This window comes from Notolabrus celidotus, chromosome 6 (genome assembly GCF_009762535.1).
Source record: "Notolabrus celidotus isolate fNotCel1 chromosome 6, fNotCel1.pri, whole genome shotgun sequence".
NCBI lineage: Eukaryota > Metazoa > Chordata > Actinopteri > Labriformes > Labridae > Notolabrus > Notolabrus celidotus.
This window is the reverse complement of record NC_048277.1, coordinates 23776439-23791841: the sequence shown is the minus strand read 5'-3', so window position 1 is coordinate 23791841 and position 15403 is coordinate 23776439. Positions and strand designations below refer to the sequence as shown.

The following is a 15403-nucleotide window of genomic DNA, read 5'->3' as shown; positions in this document are numbered from 1 at the left end:
TCTTATATTTATTTGTAAACAAAGTAATCCTTTTTCATTTTTAAGGTGTGTTGTAACTCAAATAAAACCACTGCACACTTTTATACGCAACTTACAAAAAACTAACTACAAAAATACCTTGTTGGAAAATTTCAGAACAATTATAGAGAAATGGAAAGTGAACAATTCCCAAATGAAAGTATTAAATATTAAAACAAATAAGGTAAATCTCTTTGAATTAGGGATGTAAATTTCAAGTATATTACTTGATCGATCTTTGGAAATGTTAACGATCAATTATCGTTTATCATTAAAAAACCGTGAACGTTTTCCATGTCAAAAATAATGCCAAATGTGTTATTTCCCCCTAAATCAAATCTTCCTTCACAACAGTGTATATTACTGACGGTATTAAACAGCTACGGATCATAGAGAAATGTTAACACGCTGAATATCAACGTGAGGAGCAGGCTTCTAAATAATCTCCATGGAAGGGAAGTAATGACTTAACAGTTAATAAAATAGGATAGAAACAGTGGATACATGTATGCAGGCTTGATTTGCTGAAAGTAACGGATACATTTGTTTAGGGTGTTAACTATTGGAAAAAAACCACAATATAAATATTAAAACGATGGCTAATTCTAGTCATAACAGATGAGTAATAGGCTTGATATTGAAAAGGAGTTGGTAATTGATGGATGAACAGTTGGAACAGTTAGCCAAACGGAAAATAAATAAATAAGTAAATAAATGCTTGAAAACAATTAAACCTATAGAATCAATTCGATGAAGCATTGCAATACTGAAGGACTTATTGTTGTGGGTATAAAGCTTTGGAGCCTCGTATAGACAGACATATAAGAAGGAGATTGTTAAACAAGACTTCACGGTGCTGCTAGAACAGCTTTTGACAGCAGACTGTAAAAGAGAAGGAATTGTGAAGTATAGGGTGATATCTTTTCACAGCTTGGCAGCACCAGCTTTTCTTAGTGGAAGGTATTCTCTGAGGTATTGTAACGCCGTCGAAGGCTTAAGCTATAGAAGTGTGGATGTTGGTGACAGAAGGAGGGAAGGAGGCAGTGATGAGGAGGCAGGGAATTATGAGTAGGGGGATAGGGATGAGGGGAGGAAAAGGGGATTTGGAGAGCAAAGTGTGGCAGGATTCAGGAGATGAAATGGGAAGAGTGCGACACGGAGAGTGCGAGAGCAGTGACCCAGAAACGGTGACACACACCAGGCACCTCAAGACACTGTGTCACTCAAATAGAAACAATTAGTCCAGATCTTCTTAATGAGGCTTAATTAAATCTTAACTCTTGAGAAAGACGACGGCCATGTTCGATGGGAAAGGTGAGTCTGGAGGGAAAGCGGGAGGCAGGTGAAATAACTGGATAGATTACTGTGTGTGTGTGGGTGGAGTGGTGTGTGAGTGCATGTGTATACAGGCCTGTTAATATATGTAGAAGCTGATGCACAGGCTGCTAAATATCACATTCATCAACAATAATTAACTAATCGTCAACACTTCCTCTAATTATTTGTTGTCTTTACGATGTGAACACTGCCTGCAGCTGTTTTCATCACCACTTCATTAAATTCATTACATTATTATTAATTTGGCCTTTGAGGTTAAGGTATCTTCTTAATATCCTTCCCTGGACAAAGTTCTTACTGCTGGGATGTTATTCTGTGTTGCGGATTTATGACCACTTTCTCTGTTACTGCTTCCTCTGGTCTCTTATTGTTCCTCTGCCTCTCTGCTCCTCTGTCCTCATCGTCACCTTAAATGACCTCTCCTCTCTTCTTTCCCCCCCGCACCACGCCTTCTTCACGTCTGATCTCCCTGTCCCTTTTGCATCTGTTCTCCTCTCTCGACTCTCCTTCTATCTCTTATTGAAATTTTTTCTCATGGCGAGCCAGTGAGGGGAAGATGGTGGTCCTGGCTTTGGCCATAGGTGTGTCCGAGCAAGATGACTTTGCCAATATCCCTGACCTGCAGGAAACAGCGCAGGCAGCACCGCTACCGGCACCAGCGGCCAATCAGGAGCCACCTCCTGAGAAGAGGTACCAGATAATGTGTGAGAGTGCTTGTTGTATGTGAGAGAATGGAGTGCAAATGAAAGGATGAGGAGGGATATGAAATCGAAGAAAAACAAGAGATGATTTGAGAATCTAGGTAGAGGAGAGTAGTTGTGTTTTCTAGTGTTAGCGGTTGAGTCACTGCACTTGAGTGTGATGTGCCACAGACCTTCCACTGAAATAGCGGCAGAGCTTGACTCTCTGTTACAGAAATAAAAATAAAAGCTGACAATGAAGCCAAACAGAAAAAAGCCTATAATGCTGACATCAGTAAAGAGCCATAACAAGCTCAAAAATGTCCCCAAATCACACGAAGCAGTGTCTTCTCATGCCAGTGGTCTTCTTCGCCTGACTGTAACGATCATCTTCACCATCACGACAACATTCTCCTCCACCATTTTCATCCATGTGTTTGTCTTCCTGCCTCACAGAGACCTACTATTGGTAATTGTTGTATTTCCTTTGTGTTTTTCCATGCTTTTATTATCCCAGCCCTCTCTACGCCTGTGTTCTTTTTTTTCCCCCTCCTGCTCATTAGCTCCCTTCAATCACCCTCTGCTGCTCTGAGAGTCCCGTCTCTGTAGCTCCAGCGAGGGCCCAGAGAGCCTCCTCATTATTCCACAACATGGTAGTCACTTACATAAACATGCTGCTAAAAATAAACCTTTTCCTTGCCAGCCACCTTATACACGAGAAACCAAAATATTTCCACTCGCCTGTAAGGATGCAGCACTCTCACTCGCATATCCCTATCTCCCAAAATAATTAGTTCAGCATTCTGTTTAGGAAACAGACCTCTTTGCTTTTTTTGGTTTGAAGCAGTTTAAGACTAACAAACGAGTACAGGGGGCTGTGTCCTATGAAACAAGAAGCTCTTGCGTTGTTCATTTGCAGCCGTGGATGGTGGTTGCGATCATTGCTTGCACCAGTTTGTAACACCGCGGAGCCACAGTGAAACCCTACATTCGTTAAGTCCAGCCGTAGGCAGATGCAACACACTCGATTTCCTCAGCAGTCCAATTAGTTCGATTTAACCTCACTTTGATTCTGTAACAAATTGGAGACAATTTGGAGATACATAATATGACGCACACCTAGAAACAGAATGGCAGAGGAGGGTGAACAGATTCTGATTTACTCGTCACAGCAATTATGCCTCATTCACAAGTGTTTAATCAATTTGACACCTGATTCAAAACTAGCTCTCTGATACAATACAGATGGTAACTGTTTTCTTATCTAAACTGCACAATTGCAGTATGAAGCTGAGTGTGTGTAATTGAGACATTTAGAACATCTGTTTTGCTCCAGCATGATAACAGATTCCATCCCTGTACTTTGAAAGCCTTTGCTTTTCGAGCAACGCTTCACTGACGACTGGTTAGAAACCTTTGTGTCTTGGTTTGTCTGTTTCATTGTAGTCGTTTGCCCCCAAGCATCCTGTGGCATTTTCCCAGAGCCAACACAGCTCTGCATGGGGTTACAAACAGGCATGAAAGTATTCTTTGAGAAAGAATGTCTCTTTTGTGAACATCAAAACTATCTCCATTGTTCGGGATTAGTGTGAAACCCGTCGAGCCACAGTGGAGCGCAATTTTCTGTGTAATTTGCCGTTGCACATTACATCTGGCTTTTCCCAGCCTTTGTGTTCACCTGGAAACCTCCTTAAATGGGTTGTGAAATCCACTAATAGACTAAACATCAAGCAGAATCCGCCGGGCTGCTCGGTCCAGCATGTGGCCGAGCAGGACTCACCTCGATTAGCGGTGATTGAGTGCGTTGTGGCGTTTTCTAGATTAACCTGAAGTTCATTTCATTTCTTTCAGTCACATCAGGATGACTGGCAGTTTACACTCTGTGAACAATAGAGAGCCAGGATGTTAAAAAAAAATGATTTGAATATAATGAAAGCTGTGATGTCTTGGCCCTTTAGTCAGCTCTCGTGTATTTCTCTCCTGGGCTTCAAAATAATTCCACTTGAGCCCCTCGTTGTTTTGTTTGTTACGTGACAGATTACACATTCAAATGTATAATGAATGTTTTCGCCACACATTAACGAGAAGCTAATTTTAGAGGCTCAGATGAAGTCCATATGATATTAGAAATGCAAGTTATAAGCTGGCTGGGAGTATATCATTCCCTGTGGTGTTAGTGCTGACTTCACAGATGTCTGTCGGTGATTGAATCAATCACTCTTGGCGTATTGCTCATTCTAAACGGGGCTCTCAAGACGGAGACAAAGCTGTGCCTCCGTTTGTCTCCGTACAGCCATATCATCGCAGTCTGTGCATTAACATCAAACATGTCTTTTATGTGGCCATCACTCATCTCCATACCTGCATCACTCATGTCACAGCTTTTGAATTTATTAGGCCGGACAAGATGTTCCTCGTAAAATTATTTCAAAAGAAGATAAAGGCGGAGAGGTTAATGTGAATAGTTTATGTGACTCTCGAACATTAACATCATCAGCATAAAAGTGAAATATATCTCCTGCTGATAAATATCAAAGGGCTGCTCTGCATGGCTGCCATGCTGATGCTGCGAGGAGGGTAATGTAACTAAGTTTACTCCACTGGGCTAATGTACTTAGTACTCCATTAAAATGATCCGGCGGCTATTGATAGTTGCTAGTTAGTGTATTGATCAAGGTTTAAAACAGCAACAAAAATAACTTCCTGTCTCTTTGGCATATTACCCTTTAGAAAAAGGCACTTTCTTGTTGGGGCTCCCGGTCACGTTTTAAATGTCTGTGAGTTATTAACAGTTCAACCAAAGAGACACTTCTACTTAGTTTTCTCAAATGGCTTCATTAAAGCAACTTTTGCCACTGAAAGATCAAATTAGAGATTTTTTCACCATTTAGGAAGAGGCAAAAAGCAGTAGATTTTTTCCCGGGGTCCTATTAATCATCTCACAAGCCTTGATTTGTCTGGTGACCCCTCGATTATCTTGTGACCACTGGACTTAACAGCCAACTGTATGTGATAAACTAGCTCTGCCTTGATCAGCTACTATTGTAAAATGCAGCCTGCACACTAATGCATCAGAATTAACCCTCCTGTTACCCTCAAATTTACTTACAGCTTTTATCCTTGGGGTCAATTTGACCCCAGCAATTTAAACCTCCAGAAACTGATTGTTACCCAGGTTTATGTGTCAAGTACTTTATGTTTCTTTGTTGACTACATAAATAACCCTTTAAATAAAATATATTTCACATAAACACAATTTAAAGCATTTAGAAGGACTTCATTTCTAAAACAGAACATCAAACTGCTGCGAGTTTGTCATGCTCTCGTCGGCCCTGCCTTGTTTCTATGTTATCAAAATGACACAGGACGCATCATTGAATGTCTATAGAGGCATGGTGGCTGGAAATATTATATCTCAATCCAAAGGTTGGCGGTTCGATCCCAGCTCCTACATGCGGAAGTGTCCTTGGTTAAAATGACCTCAATATCATCCAAAACAACCAAAACAAATGTGTGTAAAATATTGATAATGTTTTATACAGCTAAAACAGCCTGGGGTCAAATTGACCCAAAGGAACCGATGAGTAATCTTTTTTACAGGAAATTGGAACATATCAACATTTTAATTTTACGTTTTCCCAGTTGTCCCCATTAAATTTGGAAAAGTCATGAAATATGAAGCCAAATTTAAATTTAGAGATGTTTAACATTGAATGGGGTCCAATTGACCCCAAGGATAATATTAAGGAGGGTTAACAAAGTTATAATGTCAGTATATATCATAATTTATTTTTTTTGAACAACTCATACATTAAGCAGCTTTGAGTATCTTTGGTTCGTAGAAAAGTAGTACCTATGGTTGTGAGCCTTCTTCTATCACAGTTTCCCTTTAAAAAAATGTCAGCAGAATATTTTTAGATAAGACAATAAATCTCTGTTGCTATGTAAGATTTATCACTAATAGTATCATGGTGAAACTTCTCAAACTCTCTTAAAGCTGCTATGAGGAGTTTGTCACTGGACATGAATCAGACTGATATTGAATCAGATGTCTCTATGTGGCCAAAAAACGCAAATCAGACCAAACAAGAATGATTATTTATTTATAGTTTTATTTTGGAGGAGCTCTTAAAACTGCCTAGGGTTTGCCTAGGTGAGTAACAGCCTCTTCATATTTTCCATATCCAAGATTCACAGTGAGAGATAACATTTGACTGTTTGAAGACAGCAGGATGAGATTTTTCATTGCTTTGTCCACAGGGGGCGCCAACACTACAAAAGTTCCTTACAGGAGCTTTTTAGGTCCTTTAATTCAGCCAATAAATTGGAGCTTGGTAAAAGTAATTGTATTACAAGCAGGGTTGTGACATTTTTAAATTGTCTATCAATCGCTTGATAGTTTGCATGTTTAAATTCCATTATTTCACATTTCCAAAAAGTTTTAAAGTCTAAATTAACACGGTAGAGCAATTCCTATCTGCGTCTTGATTTGAGAATTTAGACTTAGACTTAGACTTAGAAAATCTTTATTGTCCCCAAGGGGCAATTTGGTTCGCAACAGCAGCCCTACACACATCCTATATACAAGCAATACACACAACAACAAACACAAGTTCACAAATCAATTCAAGTACACATCCATATAACTTAACTCCCATGGATGACATCATCTTTCCTGTACATGAGACCAAGGTAAGGTCCTACAGCTTGTTTAAAAACCCAACAGCTGAGGGCACAAATAATCTAAGATATTGGTTTGATCTTGCTCTCCTAGTATAAGTGAACCTCCTCCCTGTTGGCAAAAGTCTAAACTCTGAATAAAGGGGGTGGTGAGGGTCTTTAGTAAATGCTCATAAATGTATTTCATGATCTTGACTTTTAAATTAATTTTTCAAATAAATGCTGCAATGCAACACCAGTGTGGGCTGAAACCATGACTTAAAAGTAGCTGTTTCATCCACAGGTCTGCGGTCATTTGTAAACTCCAAAATAGTGCTCTGCTGGGTTTTGTGATGCAGTTGCCTCTGATCAACATCAGTATGATCAGCTGCCCCTGTATACATAGCACATAGCGGTATTTCATTCTGTCTGGGAGTTTTTTAAAGCGAAAAGCGCCATTCAGTAGCACAGTGGTGTTATTTTCCATCACAGTGGTAGCAGGAAGTAGGAAGACACTGTGGCAGCTTATTTACGGTGTGCCAAAGGGAACAAAATAGCACATAAATAAAAAATAGATATATAAATGTTGTTTTTGGAGCTTAATCACATTGTGATTAATGAGCTAACACTGACAGCCTTAGTTCAAAGGCAAGTATTCTCTTGTAATTTGGGACCCTCAGAATAATAAACTGACAGTAAACACAGCTCATTAGGGAAGTCCACAATCAAACATCATTAGCCACTTTGACAGTAATGTCCGCTCTGGCCTGTATAGCCTGTAAACAGCCACTTCTCACAATTTATGTCACATACAGGACACACACATTACATTCTAGTCCAGGAGAAAGACAGACAATTCAGGATTGATGTCTTCTTCTTCCATTTTCCACAATTAACTCTACTTATTTCATTAGAGACAAAGGTTGAATCAGGTTTTTGCCTCTGATCTATCACTGTCCATTTTTAGCTTTTTTCCTGGTCAGTTTCCCACTTTTTATCTTCGCACTGATGTCGACCTTTTCATGCATGCTTAGTCTTTATAAAGAGAAATATTCATCCTGCTTCCTTTAAACAGACTAGCTTATTACTCACTTTGAAATGTTGCCAGAGAAATATAAACAAAGGCTTTTTAAATATGTGCTCTGGAAATCGCTTTGTCAAAATCTGACCTGATGACTCCAATGAAAACTTCTGTACTTTCATTCCAATAGGAGTACGAGTACAGAAAATTGCTTCCCTTTAATAGACTTTGTTACACCTTTGTTGTGTTGCCACTTTCGCTTAAAGCATTATAAATACGGACGTTTTTTCCCCCACTGGATACAGAAATAGTCTTGGCCTTGTATTATAATTCAGCAGGTAATCTCATTAATAGGAACATGTATGTAAAGTGCTCAGCAAATACTTACAGAGAAGCCTCTTATTTAGCCTTCAGCAGTGTGTTTACGCCTCATTGTTGGCCATCGTTGAAGGCAAGCCAAACAGGCACGCTGTTTTCCCCACCGGCCATGAGAAGGTGTTATAGTGCTTGATATTCGTTATGCTCCGCCGCTGACCTTGTGTGTGCAATGGATGAAAGTGTTCTGAGCGGCCATTTGTTTATGAAGTGAAGCAGGAGCTGAGTGACGGCACCGGAGTCAGTGGTCATGATTGAGACTTTTATAACCAAGGCTACGGCATCTGAAGAGAAACAGGGAAAGAGAGATTTGGAAGGTCGAGGGATTAAACACTGAAGGAGCTCAGTTTGAGTTGCAGAAGTGTGTGTTGTTTTTGAATCTGAGGCAAGACATGCTGAGATGTTATATCCCAGACATCGGTGGTTTGTGGATCTTTAAAAGCTCAATTGGGATGTTACAGTGGCTCGGTAACGCCTCATTGTTCTCCGCTCATACAATTCTGTTGCGAGTCACTGAACCTATACTGTAGGTTCTCCTCCCCTGTTTCTATAAAGAGAAGCCACAATCCCCAAGAGCATTGAATCTAGATCTCTCTCTGAACTGCAGACAGAGCGCCCAATGAGGAGGCACGCTCACAGACGGAAGAGGCAGGACTTATGCGTGTGCTACATTAACATTCAATCCACTCGCCTGTGGTCTTTCAATTATTCATCCATGAATGTTACATCATTTTGTGTAAGCCAGCAGAGTTATTTCTAGTTTTAGAAAACATGTTGCAGATAGTGATAAATTGAGATGTTTGCTCTCTGCCTGGGAGACGTGAAGTGCTCTGTGGCGCTCTCAGTGTCTGTTAATTGCCAAGCGGGCTATATATTATATTGCTTCATAATTTATGAGCTTACTACAGTGCTTAAATTGACATAAAAACAACCACAGCATATGGCTTGTATGACCTTATACCTAAATGAATATAAATGTTTGTTTATTTAACATCATGACTGTGTGTTATGTGCCCTAACCACATTAGCGGGAGTAGGAGGAGTTCAGTTTTAATGTGATGAAGGATGTGTGCTGAGGCCGTCTACTGTACACGCTGATGTTAGGTCGGACTGAGGACATGCAAATGTGGCAGGGTGTGAATTTCAGGTCTTGTTTTCATGGATTTAAAAAAAAAAAAATGCTGCTTTAATTCTTCCAGATGATAAAATCTGTGCCTGTGTTTGCACACAAACATGTAAATTGATTACGCTCTGCTTTGCTAGTCTGACACAGTGCTCCTCTTGTGAAAGCAGCTTTACAGCCCAGACTAAACAAGTCTTTAGGGGACTCCGGATCAGGCTGTCCCCAAGGCTTCAGCTCCCTGTGGCCACCATTCTCCTCTAAACATGACAAGGGGAGGGGGGGGGGTGTTCAGATGCATTCGGGTAAAGAGAGAGAGAGAGAGAGAGAGAGAGAGAGAGAGAGAGAGAGAGAGAGAGAGAGAGAGAGAGAGAGAGAGTAGAAGCACAAAGGTAGAGAAAAAGAATGTAGTCAAAAAGAGAGGAGGAGGAGAAGGGAAGTGCATTCATACATCCATCCATCCATCCATCCATCCATCCGCCCGCCCATCCATATGTCATGAGCGAAAACTCAGGGTACAAATCCATCTTCCCTCCCTGAGAGTCGTAGGAGAGAGTACTTAGGCTACTCTGCACAGCCATGCGTTATGCAGGGCTGCAGGCAGGCAGCACTCCAGCCAGCACGTACATGCTGGGACACATGCTCGTCTCTTACATACAGATAGATGGATGGGGGGAGCTATTTGGAACATTAACCTGGGACTCCTGTGTCCTGCCTCAGAACAGGTGGCCCATCTGCAGCAGCCTCCATCTCAGAGGAAATCTTTGTACCTAATCAGAATGCAAACATTTTGTAGCCTCATGTTTGGAGAGCTAATGGACTTTTTAGATGTTCTGATTATTTAATGTTACTGCAACCGAGCAAGGAGACATAAACCCTTAATCCATAGAGCACTGTGAGGCTATAAATGGAGGTAATAGATAGGGTAAGCTCATCTTTGGATTCAAAAGTAATCATGTTTGCAACGCTTTAATGTAATGTAGTCAATAGTGCATCGGCCAGTCATCCAAGTAAAACACAGTCCGTTTAAAAACACCCGAAGTACAGCTTTCAATAGAAGTGAAACAGACATAAAACAGTACTTATAAAGATCAACGTTTGGCACCCTCTGAATCGTCTTGTGGTTTTCTGTTTTCCATTTGGAGTTGAGTGTAAAAAGCAGCAGAAACACAGAAGGCAGCATTTAGCACCTCCCTTGTTGCCTCTTCCTGAAATGGGATTTCAGTAAATGATGCTATTTTAGACTCCTTTCCAGTTCCAACTTGCAGGAAGCAATTAGTTAACAGTGAAAGCATCCATATTTATACATCGCAGCAGAGTGTTTGGTGGTAGCTCGAGAAGCGAAAGCAGCAGCAGGGACGGACTGGCTGACTCGAGTGTGAATGTTCATGTGTTTCATGTTGATGCTGAGTTATGTAAGCGACGCCATGCCTCACTGCTGTGGATTTGACTGTGTGTGATGCTGGGAAGTATGCCGTGGCCCCTGACAAATGATAGATATAGTAGGCGGCTATGAAATTGAGCATAGACATTGAAATACATCACTTCATGGTCTCAGGCAGGCGTGTTTGCTTGAGTGTGACATGTTTGCAGAGGGGTGGGGATGAAAATGAAAAAAAAAAAAAAAAGAGTTGGAGGGAGGTGGGAGGGAGGGGGGGTGGGAGGGAGGGGAGGTGGGTCTGGGTTGGGCTTTCTTTCTCGCGTCTCTCTCCAGCCTAGAAGTGGAGTGTCTTTCCCCCCCTACCCCTCTCTTCGAGCGGCTGGCCCTCAGTCAGGTAACAACAAACAGGATAGTATCACAGGACGGTGAAACCCAAAGTGGCCCGCCTGCCTCCATATGTGTGTTCATGTGAATGTGTGTGTCTGCGAGGCTCTCACCCGTACCTGTCATATATCCTAAACCTGCTCTTTTTTTTGTTCACAGTGTGTTTGCCTGTTTACTGCACCCCTCTAAACACACCCTCTACCCTTTGTGCCCACTCCCTACAACCTCTCGTCAAACACACCCCGAACCCCCCGATATGTAAGGTCTGTGTTTCTAGAGCCGTTGCTATGCCAACAGCCCACTTTCTGTGCCTTAGCTGTGGGAGAATCTGATCTGAAGTCGAGTCCACTCTGCCTCCCACTGGTCACTGTAGACAACTGCAGGCTATTAAAGCACATCTGACAGAGCACCAGTCGTAACATTACCTTCTGCAACATTTAATATAGCGCTTTTAAGAAATCAAATACAAGCAAAACAAATCTTTATTTTCAATTTATAAGTACTGTGTAATGTGGAGCAGGAATCTTGTTCTCTGCAGCCTCAGCCCGGAGGAAGCACTGGAGCGGAGGATCGTCTCAGGTGCTGTCGAGCAGGGCTGGTAGAAAAAGGCCTTTCCCCTGGCTGCACTAGCTCTTACCTGAGAATGCACTGAACCCCTGAATGAAGCATGAAGAGAATGAATAATTGAAGACTCACACTCCCCCATCGATAGTTGGGAGGTGGAGGAGGAGGGAGGTGCCTCGCTTTACTTCAAACCCAAAGTCTCTCTCCTTGCTTTAGTGCTCCTTTGAGCAGATCCTCAGATCTTGGTTTAGTGTCATACCCAGCCCTTTTTCCCCTCGCCTCTCAGACTCGTTGCCTGCAGTTTAGAAGAAATAAATAAATTAACATGCCCCTGAAATGCAATTACCTCCCTTGGCAACTAATACAACTAACACCAATTGATGAATATTCCCTTCCCTTCCCGTGAAAGTGGTTAACATCCCTCCTTCCCCCCGTCTCGCTCTGGTTCCTTTGCTGGATGAAGTGATTGTTTGCTTGTCTTGTTTGCTTGCTTTTTCTGTCTGTCTATTTGTCAGTATATTTTCCCCCGGTTCTGTCCTTGTCTTCTGCAAAAATGTACACATTATTGCATTCAACATCAATTCTCATCCGGATTTACAAATAATAAAAAACAATGGAACACATTCTCTCAGTGAGAATGTTGGCCAGACAGACAGACTTGCTATGGGCTCCTTGTTTCCTGCCTGTCCAGGGCATTGCCTTCACTCTCTGAGTGACAACTACTTGCATATATCCTATATGCACATGTAGCCAATGCCGGTTTGTGCTTTGGCCCTTGTGACCCCCGTTCCACACTTTTAGAGTGTTGCTTAAAGGTTGGAAAATCAGCTTAGATTGAAAGCTACACCTCTATAATTTGTACTCCATTTCTACCATTTACCTCTTTTGTAACACTCTAAATGTGCTCTTCCTTCGCTCTTACTATTTCTCCCGTTTGTGTTTTTGAAGAAGTTATGTTTTTGTACTGGTATACGTACCTCTTCACTCTAAATCTCATCTACTGTTTATTTTGAGCTCTCCTCGTAAAGACATGGTTCTTGCTCTCCTTTTTCCTGGTGACCAATCGTATTTATTGTCTTTTTCTTTTTCTCCTCTGTGCTCTTTTTCTCCCTTCAGCATGTTCGCCCTCTTGTCTCCTGTTAGAGATATTGTGTGTGCATAGCCTTTTGATTTTTTTGGTCTCTTATTCTTTGATACTTATCAGACTGACCAAACTAAGCCTTTCTTGTGTTTCCAGGCTTCCCTTCCTTCATTCCCTATCTTTTTCTTGCAGCTCTGTTTTTTCTCTCTAATGTGCTGGTGTTTGTAACAATCTCACTCTCTGTTTGGTTTTGGTTTTTTCGTAACCTCACTGTTCATGCTATTAATACTTGCTATCTCTTCTTATACAGATAAATAATTTTCAGCTTGCTTTTCTATTTCTCACATTCCTTGTTGAACCTTTTATCTTATCTACAGTCTTTATGATTTCTGTCCTGTGTGAGTTTGTGTGTGTTTGTGTGTGTGTGTGTGTGTGTGTGTGTGTGTGTGTGTGTGTGTGTGTGTGTGTGTGTGTGTGTGTCTCCGCTACCTGAGCATCCTCTGTGCATTTGCTCGTTTCTTTTCACTGTGTTTCTGTTTACGTTTTTCTTCTCTTCTTACTGTTTGTTGATTGCCTAACAGTGTTTCTGTGTTCAGCTGCTCCATGTGCCTCGACCAGTCATCTATGGAGTGTTTTGTGCCCAATGTCTCACATTACATTGGCCTTGGACCTTTGCATTCGGCTCTCTCTCTTCTTCTTCTTCTTCTTCTATCTTTTCTTTCACTTTATTGATTTTGATTGACTTGGTTCTCTTTTTAATTTCTAGTCCTCTTCTACTGTTTTTTTTCTTTGACACTTTGTGACTCTTCTTGTTTTCATGGTGTATGAACATAGAGGTTTCTTCTCCCAGAATGTTTGTCCCACTTTAACGTTATGTTTGGACAATCCTCGTTACAAAATTAACATCTATTAACATTTGTACCTGAGAAGCAGCTCTGCCATGGGAGATCTCTGCTCTCTCTGTTATGCCTTTACTTTATTTGTGTTGTTGATAGAGGGATTTAAACACACAAACACAACACCTGTCCTGTTTAACGTCTGGTCTTCTACATGTTGCTGTACATGTCTGTCCAATGTGTATTTACTGACTTCATGTTGCTATACATGTCATTATACGTGTGTGTCTTGTCACTGTCTTTAGAGGGACTAAGGGTTTATCATTAACTTTAATTATGAAGATCATTTATGGTTTTTATGAATTTCAAATTAGCTGCTTGTGTTTTGTTTCCTGTCTGAAAATGTGTGTTTATTTGGTGGAGGTAACTTTCTTGTTAGAGATTTGGATGTTTGCCACACTGGACATATGTACAGTCATCTAAGATTCCAAGTTTCATCAAACTCAACTCCCTACATCAAATGTGCTCAGTTCTAGCGCCCGCCATTAATCTGTGGAGTTTCTGGCAGGCTTCATTTGGCTTCGCTCATGATAGCTAGAGAAAGCACAATCCTCTTTGAGGGGACATCTATCCAAAGCAAACTTGGACTCAATTGGGCCTCTCAGATAGGATGGTTTTTTAAGTGCCAAACAGGTGGAGGTTGGACTCCCTGTGTGCTCAGACGTTCTCTCTTTCCAGAGATGACTTAAGCTTCTCAGCAGATATCTGTGCTGCTTTTCCCTCCGGGTCACACTGTGCTTTTGTTACAGGGGCAACAAGCCAGCTAACAGCCCCAAGGGCCAGCCTCCTGATGCTGACGGCCACTCCTCTGTGACTGACCTTGCCAACTCTCTCACTGGAGACATGGTGATGGTAAGAGCCTCTCCATCACATGCACACTAACCCTCCTCCACCTTTAGACCAATTCAAGTCTGAGGTATAATATTCTTCATCATCATCATCATCATCATCATCATCATCATTATCATCATCATCATCATCAGTGTTTCCCATTAAAAGACAAAAACACAACACTGCTCGAGCCTGTCTCCCAATCCTTGATCCCCCGACCTTAAAATCTATAGAGGCCAAGAGCCAATTGATTTCTACCAAAGATGTGAGTCTTTAGAAAAGTTATTTACAAAGACACTTTCACACTGTTATTCAAACGGCAGATTTGTTTGGGGCTATTTCTGTCTACAGATGAGTAAGCTTGCCCTGGAAACACCTACAGTACAGTGTTACAGAATCTACTGCACTTTATCTATTACAAAGAAGAAGAGTTAACACAAATATCGACTGGTGCTTCATTTTTAAGGGTCAAAATGACAACAATTCTTTTCTGGCACCACAAATTGGTTGCCTATGTTACCTATAAGTAGTACCCCTTCCCCTGGCACCAGTTAGCACATACAATAGATCTGTGGACGGCTGATGTCATTAAAAATAAAGACGGATTTTTGCAATGGAAGTAACATTTTGCTTCATACATCTAGAAAAGTTAGCTGTAAACACTAGATTAAAACTCTGAATTTATCAAAATGTTGTTGTCGTGCGATGCCAGTGGATGTTGGCATCAATATTCCTCAAGCACAGCAGAGTTCTGACAGGATTATGACCATTTCATAACAAGCAGTGCTTAGTTTAAAGAGTGATCCTGTTATTTGGTGACTTTCAGACGAATGTGTCACCGTCAGTGTCTGAAACATGGAAAGAGTCCTCTTGAATAGTGCTGGGCAATAATTCGATAACGATAATTACCGCGATATAATTTTTCTCAATATAAATATAAAACATTTTCAAAAAAAATTCAATATAGGGGCGCTGGTGGCCTAGCAGTCTAAGCGCCCCACATACAGAGGCTACAGTCCTCGTCGCAGGGGTTGCTGGTTCGATTCCTGCATGTC

At 41.3% G+C, this 15403-nt stretch overlaps 1 protein-coding gene across 1 annotated transcript in view; it reads left to right on the top strand.

The window, feature by feature from the left end:
• Positions 1-15403, top strand: part of syt7a (synaptotagmin VIIa) — a 109626-nt gene that overhangs the window by 85693 nt on the left and 8530 nt on the right. The window contains exons 8-9 of the mRNA XM_034685136.1: positions 1903-2046; positions 14267-14369. Of these exons, the coding sequence (XP_034541027.1) occupies positions 1903-2046; positions 14267-14369 (247 nt within the window). The remainder of the gene's footprint in view (positions 1-1902; positions 2047-14266; positions 14370-15403) is intronic.